We start from the raw sequence: 11882 nt of genomic DNA, 5'->3' as shown, positions 1-11882 counted from the left end.
TATTAGCAAAAAAATGACAGATGAATTCAAAAATCATGCAAATCTAGTTTTATGCATCATCAAAAACTTTCCCTTTCTAAAAAAATTCAAGTCATATATGACGACGATGTGACGAAACTGGCCCAGTTGTATTTTTTGTTTGTTTCTTCGTTTTTTTTTTGTTTTTAAAGGGTGAAAAGGGAAAAATTGCTCAGGGACTGCTCGCATTGGACTGCTCATTTGAATCATGAATCGGATTGGGATGAATTACTCCTCAATACCTCATCCATGTTTGAATCATCAGTGCATGAAATGACACACATTATCATTATTTGTTTTCCTGCTGCATTGGTGCTTAAAGTGAAAGGGATCCCTAAAATCCAATTCAATTCCATGTCAGCGGACAATTGTGTTATTTTGGACGAGATTAGCCCTGGCAAAATAATATTGATATTTTGGACAATATTATTTATAGTCACTGTAGAAATAAGGATGCACATCAACGTAGGTTGAGGTGCAAAAATTTACTGGTTGGACAATTAATAGGTACCTGTATCATATAGGTCACAAAAGCTACTGCGAACTTGGCAGAAGATCTAAGAGTTCGCTGTCTGATATTCTTGTGCGTTTTAACTCTCCTTACTGACTCCTTGGCCCTGTTTCACCGGTGATAGCAGCACGCTGCTATTGTATTGTATTGTATTGTATTGTATTTACGATCATGGGCGATCCACTTCCATTTCGCGAGCTGACGTCACACTTCTGGTAGTGTTGGAGGAATAGGCTTGTTGATGTCTCCATGGAAACCCAATTTGACACGTGCATTAGCAGCTTGATAGCAGCGTGCCGCTATCACCGGTGAAACAGGGCCCTTAACCCGCGAGTTGCTGGGGGGGGCGTTAAACGCCCCCACTTTTTTTGCCGGGCCATAGCATGAAAACGAATTTTGGGTACCTGTAGGAAATTGATTGAAGTTTATTGTGACAAAGTTTCAAAAAAATCGGTCGGAAAATTTTTGAGATATCGAGGTTTCAGTGACGTCATGATTTCTGACTTTTTGACCAAAAACGGCATATGTTCAAAAAATCATAGTAAATCACAAAATAGACATACAGACATGCCGTAAACGCCATTAGACTGCCAATACCATGAACAATCAAGTGGCTATCTTCGATTATTGATTATTGTTCCGCATTTTCCAAAATCTCGAACAGAATCTCTGCAATTTCTCGTGACTTCTTCACGACCATGATACATGCATTTCTTAAATTCAACTTTTTGAGCCAAGCACGTACACATATGATAAAATGAATGTCACCATCGTGTTCTACGCCCCAAATTACCCATAATACATGTGTCACAGGCTGCGAATATCAGTTTTGATTTTCGGGGATATGTGCCTACCCGGTTGACCTGACCTTGACCCTGACCTACGAGGGGCGTTCAAAAAGTTCCCGGCCCAACCATGAAGGAGTAGGAATTTCGGCCTGCAACGCGGTGTGTGCAATGATGTGTTATTGGGATGTCCACTTACGTAGCCATTAACCAATCTGCCCTGTGACTGGTTCAGGCTGCTAATTAATCGTAACATAGTTTGCCATTCCCGGTCAGAAAGGGCGACGCCCAGAAGAGAACAGTGATTTGGTTCATGTATTGCAGAAAAATGCACCAAAAGTTATTCGCGAAAAGCTAGTGCCAACACATGTTGAGGTTTGTCTTTCTTACAGTAGCGTCAAAAAGTGGGCATCTCTGTTCAATTTTGGTCAACAGATCATTAATGGTCACACCCGCAGTGACCAGCCATCAACAGCATTGACTCAAGAAAATGTGAAAAATATGGCAAATGTTCTGGTCTGGAACAACGCAGCAGAAGCGGATGTGTCTATCAGGTTCCTCAAAGCTATTCTTCGACAGCGTATTAATATGTTTAAGATCTCTGCAAGATGCATCCCCCGTTTGCTGACTCCAGAGGAAAGGCAAACTCGAAAGGAGGCGTAACGTGAAAATTTTGGCCCCTATATCGAAAATCCAAAAGAGTTCATTGAACTACTTGTTACCGTGGAGGGATTGTGGGTGTCATACGTTGACCCTAAGGGCGTGACCGAGTTGCACAAGTGGAGGCACACTGAGTAAAGGCCACCAAATGTGTGCGACGTGTTTAAGTCTGACGGCAAGGTGACAGTGGTTGCATTTTGGGATGCTGGCGGGGCTCTGCTCGTCAACTTTCTAAAACAGGGGCACACAGTTAATGATGAATACTACACCTCCCTTCGATAACAGTAGCGAGCAGCAGCTATCAAGGAAAGACTAGGAAAGCTGACTAAAAGTGTGCGCCTGATCCAGGACCACGCACCAGCACACATGAGCAGGGTGACGATCAGCGAAGCAGTGAGCTGTGGCTTCGAGTTGTTGTCACAGCCACTTTTTTCTCCGTACTTTGCACCTTCAGGCTGCCACCTCTTCCCCAACATAAGGAAATTGCTTAGCAAAGGCAACTTCGCTGACAGCAAGGAGACAAAAGCAGCTGTCTTGGACGTGCCAGATGTGTCCAAAACCCACTTGGCTATGGAGACCCAGGGGCCTCTCGCGAAACGCTGCGTGAAATGTTTTTGTCTTAACGCTGGTTATTTGACTAAATGAACATTTTTGGTCTAATAAGTCAACATCGTATCTCTGCTCCTTCATGGTCGGGCCGAGAACTTATTGAACGCCCCTCGTATGCTTGACTGACCCCTACATGGAGCTGACACTCTTGTAGGCCTTATATGATGGATTGTGCACCGTTTTGACAGAGTTTATGACGAGAGGCGCCCATTGCGAAGTCCTGAAGTCCATGCTACTGAAAGCCCGATTTCAGGTGTTTGACCTGACCTTGACCCGACCTGTGACCTCAAAATTCAACTTTGAAGTACTCATCTGAAGCGTCTCATCGCGTTCTTTCGTTTGCCGCCTCGTGCGTTTCGCTGCGCCTATTGGTTCTCGAGTTATCGGCTGGGGGCGTTTAACGCCCCCCCCCCCCCAGCAAACGGTGGGTGGCGAAATACCCCAGCAACTGCCGGGTTAACTCATGAAATCCTCCCTAAGACCAAATTGAAGTGGTATCCTGACTTATAACTTGTAATTGTAATATGTCTATATTTCACAGGTAAGCTGGCAAACTGAGGCTTATCATAAATGTTGACTGAGTGAACAAGATATTCAGCATTAGCAATAGGTATGGCATCTCCTTCAGTGTTCGAAGGTGAGAATGAGCTGCTTCCATCCACCTCACTCATGTACAATTATGTTGCCAATTTTTTGTTGTTTTTTCCATAAAGAAATGTCTCCAACAAAAGTTTTTTCTCCAAATCATGCTTAACCCGCGCCCTGCTGGGGGGGGGGGGGGGTGTTTGAACACCCCCCCCTTGTGGTTTTTCGCGAATATCTCAAAAACGCGGCGCTCCCGCCGCCGTTTTTGGTACACCTTATCATACATCAATTCTACACATGTTGTGAAAATTTCAGACCAAGGTCATTCAAGGTCAGGTCACCAGGTCACTTGAAGTGACCTCACCTCATAAAAAGTTTCAATGTCTGTCATAGCTACACCGAGTGACCGATTGCTTTGAAACTTTCAGCGATTGCTAAGAGCAATAGCATGTACAAAATGTATATCTCAGAATTTTGATATCGGTGACCTAAGGTCAGGTCAATTTTGCGACCTCCCCATTATAAGTCAATGGGAGAAAATTGAAATGCGCCTCTTTTGGACGAAAGCCATTATAAACACTCCAAAACACTGAATTACAAGTGGTTTAGACACACTGAACATGAAAATGGTGTCCGTGACCCCTGTTTATGCCCTGAGGTCATCTTAGGTCACGAATGGTATCTAACAGTTTTTCGCAAGTAACTTTTGATAGAGGCATGCTAGAGCGATGAAAACGCCTTAGATGTGTTCAGCTCGACGATACGGATCGACTGATATGCAGCATGACCCTTTCCGGTCAGGTCATGACCTTGACCTGAGGTCAAATTTTCAAGTTGACCTTTCAAGGTCAAGTTGTAGTTCATTCGATGCGTCTTGACGAGAGGAACACGATGCCGGTAAAAGTAAGCTCGTACAAGGCTTGGGTCAAAAGTTATTGCAGAAAAACTGTTTCCGAAAAAATCGGCTATTTTTACAGTTTTTGCCCCCTGCAGGCAAAACCGTTGACGTTAGGTCAAATCTGAGAAAATTACTCAGAAAGGGCGTTAATAGGGCTATCGAATGCGCTTTTCCGCGGCGCTGTAGCTCTTTTCGTTCCCGAGTTATGCGTTGGCTTCTTGGAAATTTTCGACATTCGACCTGGAAATCGGCGAAATTTTGCCTTCAATGACCTCTGGTGACCTGACCTTTGACCTGAGCAAAAAATTGACTGAAGTGATTTCCTCATTATTTTTTACGCTGTTTCGAACGCCGCCTTCCGCGTATCGCTACGTGGCCCAGGAGCCGAGTTAGAAGGGGGGGTGTTCAAACACCCCCCCCCCCCCAGCAGGGCGTGGAAATCCAGGACCCCCAGCCGGGCGCGGGTTAACCCTCTCCCCATTGGGAGGGGGGCAATATGCCCCCGCCCCTGTAGTTGCCAAATTATGAGTACCTTCCCTGCCCGGGCATCAATTTGACCCCCGCACACCAAATGTCAAGCCTTAGGTCACCTTAGGTCAGGAGTTATTGAGGTCAAACTGAGGTCATGTTTGAGCAAAAATGAGCAAAAAACATGAAATCTTGAAATGTCCACAAAAGCTACAGTTTCCATTTTCCAAGCAATTTCAAAGTTCTTTATGTGCTCGTGTAGAGAAAAAACGGCGCTACAAAACTGCTACCTATCTCAGATTTTCAATTTGTGATATTGACCCCCAAAATAAACAATTTTTTAATAAAATAGCAAGAAAATCTAAAAAATCGAATTTCGAAAAATGAAAAATATATGTAGTTGCTGCGCTGTTCTATCAACTTACCAACTTTTGGATTGATACCTCCTTTTTTGACCAAGTTATAGCGAAAAAACTGGCCAAAATTGATGACATCAAATTTTTTAACTAAATTTTTAGCAATTCTAGACCAGGAAGCGCAAAACAAAGACCACCATTAAACTCCCCGTGACGAACTACATCGAATCAATACCTACCCATTTTATGCAAAAATATCAAGTTTTAGATTTTACCTAATTTGACCTGACCTTGACCTGACCTTCACCAGAACATAACCTAGACTGGCCGCAAAGGCTGCCTGACCCACATAATCACATTTGTCATGTAAAATGGACTATAAAACATCCATCACAATTCACATGATATTTTCATATTGTGATCCTCAGTGACCTGAACTCTGTGACCTGACCTGATATCAGTGACTGCAAATAGCAAAATGTGTTTGACGAACAATTCTCCATCGATGATCCTAGGAGGGCAAAACCCCCCCGGCGTTGCTCGGCAGATCCCAACGGGGTGCGGGTTAAATCACCTAGATGTTATTAAACGTTATTAATGGTTGGCTTGTTGATGCCTAGGTAGGAATTGTAAAATTTAAAGACTACTGCTGCTATAAACTTTTGCCTTCTTTTTTACACTGTGCTTAGGCCTACTTAATAATAACTCCCTTCATCTAGTAGGTACCTCAGTGACTATGTTATATGGTCTTGCCTCACTAAATTATGCTCCTTCATGTTGCAGATGAGCAGTGTGATGTGAAGCCAGACATCAACGTACTGAAGCGAATTATGGATAGCAGCAATGGTCCTGACGCTTCATCTCCTTCATACTCAGGAGGTGACCAACTTTTTTTGAAGCTAGCATCATAAACATTTATTCTTTAAATGTTATTTTCTTGATACAGTGAGACATTTGCTATTGTACTAGTTTTTGCCATTAGGCAATGCAGTTGAGTGTTTTGGTTTGATAAATTTGGTTATGATGCTGATGATGTTGATGAGTGTCTTATAAACTAAGATCTTCCTTACTCTGATGTCAATATTAGCTGATATTAAACAGCTAATTCATACCTACTTGGGGAATCACACATTTAAAGCCAAAAATTTAAACCACTTTTGCCGGTCCCGTAGCTCAGTCGGTAGAACGTTGGACTCCGCGTGGTGAGAGCACCCATCCCAGTAACAACATTCCGGGGTTCGAGACACGACGGGGGCTCGATGTTTATGGGCCTCCTGACTGGTAGGTATGGTTGCGGTTGGTGGCAGGCCGTAGCCAGGCGAAGTCAGCGAGGGGACTGGCCGCACGCGGCCATGTGAGTACGTTAAACTTTGGACTCTAAATTCTGCCGATTTTAGCCGTCATGTGAAACATCTTCAACCTTTTTTGATGTTAGACACCTTTGATATAGTACATCATTTCAGCATGTACTATTGGTCTCAACTCTCAACATAAGGGTCCAGGCGACCTGAAGTTCGGAACCCTCGCCACAACTCGAGTGGGGGGTGAGGGTGGGTAGGGGTGAGGGGTGCACTCGGCCCGAGCTGTGGCGAGGGTAAGGGTATTCACCGCATCAAAACTACCGGTCGCCTGGGCCCTTTTCTTGAGACCAATAGCATGTTCGATTCTGTGCATTGTACAGAATCGATTTTTGAGTAAGGTGCTGTTCATATGTTAGAATGTTGTTAACATCTGCAACTTATTCACAGAGGGCGCACCAGATGTGAAACCTGATGTTAAAATGCCGAGGATAGAAGTGGAGTCACATGATGCATCTATAGATTCCTCGTCTGCGAGTAGGGAAGGTAAGGAAAAGTCGTTTGAGGTTTGAGGTATATACAGTCCACAGCAGAAGTAATGTGCGGTTTCAGTCAGGGTATGTTCTGTTTCTGAAGCTTAGGAACGATTAGCCAGACTACAATGAAATTTGAATGTTGCTTACATGTATCGTCACCCTTACAGCTGCAACTTTATCAATTGACCTCTTCTTTTCGATCACTCCGCATTGAAAAATCACCAGTCAAATCCATCTGTTGAGATAGGTAAAACCGCACATTACTTAACCCGCGAGTTGCTGGGGGGGGGGGGCGTTAAACGCCCCCACTTTTTTCGCCGGGCCATAGCATAAAAACGGCGCGCAATCTTGGGTACCTGTAGGGAATTGATTGAAGTTTATTGTGACAAGGTTTCAAAAAGATCGTTTGGAAAATTTTTGAGATATCGAGGTTTTAGTGACGTCATGATTTCCGAGTTTTCGACCAAAAACGGCATATGTTCAAAAAATCATATAAAATCACAGAATAGACATACAGACATGCCGTAAACGCCATTAGACTGCCAATACCATGAGCAATCAAATGGCTATCTTCGATTATTGATTATCGTTCCGCATTTTCCATAATCTTGAACTGAATCTTGGCAATTTTTCGTGACTACTTGTATTTGTATTGTATTTACATTTAAGAGCGATCCACATACAAAGTGCGTGGCGATTACTGCTCAGAATCCGTATCCGCGGTTGCTAATCTAATCATTCAAAACAGTTGCACATTCACTCACGTCAAAACAAGGACAAAACACTCTCAGGACAGCCTCATCGCTTTTACCCACCCCTATCCTATTGGTCAGCGACGATGTGCTGATTCATCGTCCACGATTGCGGCTTTAACAGCGCGGGCGAAGCGGGCGGGAGGCAGCTGCGACAGGTGAGGTGGCAGGCTGTTCAGCAGAGCTGCAGCTCGATAGCCAAACCGCCGCTTGCCCGTTTCCAGCCGTGGACGGGGAAGATGGAAGAAGTGATCTTGTCTGGATGGTCTCTCGCGGATAGCGCTATTAGCGACGAACAGGGCTGCTAGTTGCTCAGGTTCACGGCGCTGTGTGACCTTGTGTGCGATGACAAGGGTGTGGAAATCGGACATACCGCGCGGGGACAACCACCCGAGTTTTGTTCGCAGGTCGGAGACATGGTCAAATTTACGGCGGCCGAAAATAACTCTAGCGGCGAAGTTAAGAATTTTTTGGAGTCGATCGAAATTTTTTTGGGACCCATTACCATAAACCGAAAGGCAGTACTGGATACGCGATACAACGAGTGCCGTCACGAGCGTTCGAATGATGCCATCTGGGAGACAGTGGCGCGCATGTGAAAGACCAATCAACAGTCCCGTACACCGGCGGCAGAGTTCAGAGACGTGTGCGTCCCATGACATAGTGCTGTCAAAAGTGACGCCAAGGTTCCCGACTTGTGCGCACGGTTGCAACTTCACGACCATGATACATGCATTTCTTAAATTGAACTTTTTGAGCCAAACACGTACACATATGATAAAATGAATGTCACCATCGTGTTCCACGCCCCAAATTACCTATAAAACATGTGTCACAGGCTGCGAATATCAGTTTTGATTTTCGGGTATATGTGCCTACCCGGTTGACCTGACCTTGACCCTGACCTATGCTTGACTGACCCCTACATGGAGCTGACACTCTTGTAGGCCTTATATGATGGATTGTGAACCGTTTTGACAGAGTTTGTGACGAGAGGCGCCCATTGCGAAGTCCTGAAGTCCATGCTACTGAAAGCCCGTTTTCGGGTGTTTGACCTGACCTTGACCCGACCTGTGACCTCAAAATTCAACTTTAAAGTACTCATCTGAAGCGTCTCGTCGCGCTGTTTCGTTTGCCGCCTCGTGCGTTTCGCTGCACCTATTGGTTCTCGAGTTATCGGCTGGGGGCGTTTAACGCCCCCCCCCCCCCCCAGCAAACGGTGAGTGGCGAAATACCCCAGCAACTGCCGGGTTAACACGCGCAGTGGAAGGGTTGCGAGTACTACGCCCAGTGGAAGGGGGGGGGGGGCGGATGTCGCCCCCCCTTAAGATCTCAGCTCCCACTGGAGCTAGAAAGACGAAATTTGGAGGGTAGGTGGGGGCCATGGGGAACTCTGTTGTGTGTGAATTTCATGACCCTAGGTCAATATCTTCAAGGTCAAATGAGGTCAAATGTGGTCAAATCGGCCATATTAGCGACTTTTTTGCGTTTACACGCCGAAAACTCAAAAAGTTACCGGCCGATTTTTTTAAATCTTTCGCTATACGAAAGAGCAAACAGTTGTGAGTATGTATGGTGAATTTCTAGATAATCCAACGATAAATATGGCAGTTAGAAGCCTGCTAAGGGTAAGATGTCGCCGGCTGAAGCGGCATCGGCCGACGCGGGAAACGCGGCAATCACAATTTTGTGTTTACACACTCATAACTCAAGTTGTTACCGGCCGATTTTCAAAATTCTTTGACCATATGATTGCCTGTACATTTCTCAGTCTTCTCACCGAATTTGACGCGAATCTAATATAATCAGCGGTAAGGAGCGCGATGTAAAGACGGAACCGTCCCGCCCCGGCACAGTCTACAATTCAGGCGGCGCGTAACGGCTAGCGCCGGCCGTCGCGCCGCCGCGCCGCCGCGGCGGCAGGATGTTTGACTTAACACCGCTATTTCTAGAAAAGTTGTGAACCGATTTTCTTACTTTTTGCACGAGAAGATCCGCAATTTAATTCTGGACAGGTAGCCAAAATTTCACATTGATATTATGCTTGCGGAGCGAGTTATTGGCGAAAAACAGGAGGGGTGGGCGAAATCCGCCCCCCCCCCCTTCCACTGCGCGTGTTTTAAGCGGTGGTCTGCTCTGTACGTTACCCATACTTCACAAGTGATTTAAATATGGGATTCCCGAACACATTTTATCGAGACGTGAATTCGTTTTCATGCCTGCGTTGGTCAATCATCAATGTTCTGTTTTTTTGGCCTATTTAGTTGCTTTTTGAATTTCTGGCCAGTGCTGTGGAGTCGGAGTCCGAGTCTGAGTCGGTGGGATTCGACAGTTCTGACTTCTGACTGGAGTCGGAGTCAGAGCGACCGAAAACACGTCGACGCTGCAGTTCTGCTTTTGGCTGCAACTTTTCGAATTGTTCTGTTTTTAGTTCGTCGAAAATATAATGTGCAAAACATCGTTTGAGCCTGCGGATCGTCATGCATTTGGCGATGCCATTGTTGTAACATCATTCAGCGACAGACTCAGTGTTCCAAAAATTTGTTGATTTGGGTGTGAAACGACATCCCAATGAAAATCATTTTGCACTCCTACCACCAATTTTTTTTCAGAGCAATTTTCATCTCCCAATTTTACCGAGGAAAGCATTTGCGAGGATGGTCGTTTTACATCATAGGTACATTTTGCCACACTAATAGAAGTTTATGCTATCTATCTGTTATCACTCTTTTTGGGCCTTATCTGACCAGCTATTTTCCACTCTCATCCCCCTTATTGCTGATAAATTTCTCCCTCCGACACCCAAGCCAAAATGCAATTCCGGGACGCTGTTTCGCGTATCCCATATTCTGACACATGGTACGCTGGATCACGTGTCATGTCGAACTACGGGAAGTCCTATACGCTCCATGGTTATTTTTACCCCGTAATAATTCTATAACAGTGTTGTAACATGCAACTGTTGCAACATCATTCAGCGTATGCCATATTCTGACACATGGTACGGTGGATCACTTGTCATGTCGAACTACGGGAAGTCCTATATAATATATACACTCCATGTTTATTTTTACCCCGTAGTAATTATATAACTACAACAGTGTTTAGTGTTAACCAATTAGTAGCGTCCTGGAAACATTTTTTCCACCGGGCTAAATGGTAAAAAAGGCCACACACTTACTAAAAACCAAGATTTCCATAGACTAAAAACCATGAGTCTCGAATCCTCGGAAAAGGCACAGTCCTGCAGCAGTTTCTCTGCAGTTTTTTTTTTACCGATACTGTTCACCATACCAGTCCCGTAGCTCGTGACGGCATACCTTTAACAGTACCGCCTGCTCCCCAGCTGACGTCAGTTTCACCAGCTCACCAGTTTCACCTTGTGATGATGCCATCGAGCCTTATTTGTGCGACTTGGTTGCAATGTCTGTATAATGCAATGTAAATCAATGTCTGTATTACATATAACAGCACTGTTTATTCCTCAGATGCTGTCGGTGATGCCGTTGATGATGTCATCGACCCTCGCCTGTGCGTGTCTACTGAAATGAAACAGGAAAGGGATGAGGAAGATAGGACTGCCTCATCAGCAGGTGCGTACGATATCTGACTGGGGGCGGATGTACGTTTAGTTTATCTCTAAGAAATAAAGTGGGAGCGTTTTCAAAAGGTGGATTTCCGATGTCAGAATGCATAACCCATGATTTGGCGAATGTTTCTGATGTTTTTCGCTGTGTTGGGGAAGTTTCAGAGACTGTCATAATTTATAACAGAAACTTGTGTTCTAGAATTACTTCATGTAGATATGAATATGAGCAGGTAATAATTGCTTGTATGCTGTGTTTAGAATCGTTCGACTTGATTCACGCGAACTAATCGTTTAAGTTGACACGCCCTAAAGCCACAGAATAATTACCACTAATGTGTCGCCGTTCTGCCACGCGAGTCTTCAATGTCGTGCTTTGTCGTTTCAAAACGCCTACGTTGTTTTTCAGCCGACACTGGATCCCGTAACGCCAAATCTACCCGGACCAGATCTACGAAACGGAAGACCATCTCAAGTGGCTTCAACCTCCAACCTCCAACTTCACCCTCCAACAAGACCTCCAACAGCGACAGCGCTTCGCCAAACAACACCAGTTGTACGCAACATGACTGCTTTGAGTGCGGTAAATCCTTTCCCACCACCTCTTTACTATCATCCCATCTAAAATCGCACTCATCCGATCGACCTTACGCGTGTCTGGATTGTGGAGGTAGTTTTAAACGCAGGTCCAATCTGATTCGCCACCGTCGGACACACACTGGCGAACGGCCTCACGTTTGCACCGACTGTGGAGCCACTTTTACAGAAATAGGAAAGCTTGCGATCCATAGAAGGCTGCATACTGGGGAGACTCCGTACG

The 11882-nt window shown here is 45.1% G+C and overlaps 1 protein-coding gene across 2 annotated transcripts in view; it reads left to right on the top strand.

Annotated features, from left to right (window-relative positions):
* Positions 1–212: 212 nt before the first annotated feature.
* The window catches only part of LOC122367627 (zinc finger protein OZF-like), a 12671-nt gene continuing 1001 nt past the window's right edge, over positions 213–11882 (top strand). The window contains exons 1-6 of one of the 2 annotated variants that reach the window (XM_043340930.1): positions 213–239; positions 3125–3220; positions 5674–5769; positions 6639–6734; positions 10965–11069; positions 11472–11882. The exon at positions 11472–11882 is cut by the window's right edge and continues 1001 nt beyond it. In XM_043340930.1, coding sequence (XP_043196865.1) covers positions 3196–3220; positions 5674–5769; positions 6639–6734; positions 10965–11069; positions 11472–11882 — 733 coding nt within the window. In that variant the 5' untranslated portion in view covers positions 213–239; positions 3125–3195. Of the gene's footprint in view, positions 240–3124; positions 3221–5673; positions 5770–6638; positions 6735–10964; positions 11070–11471 lie in introns of those variants that run through there. The other variant, XM_043340931.1, reaches the window with a different exon arrangement.

Source organism: Amphibalanus amphitrite, unplaced genomic scaffold (genome assembly GCF_019059575.1).
Source record: "Amphibalanus amphitrite isolate SeventyFive unplaced genomic scaffold, NRLGWU_Aamphi_draft 000883F_arrow, whole genome shotgun sequence".
Taxonomy (NCBI): Eukaryota; Metazoa; Arthropoda; class Thecostraca; order Balanomorpha; family Balanidae; genus Amphibalanus; species Amphibalanus amphitrite.
Note: the sequence above shows the minus strand (reverse complement) of the source record. Positions and strands in the feature narration are given on the sequence as shown.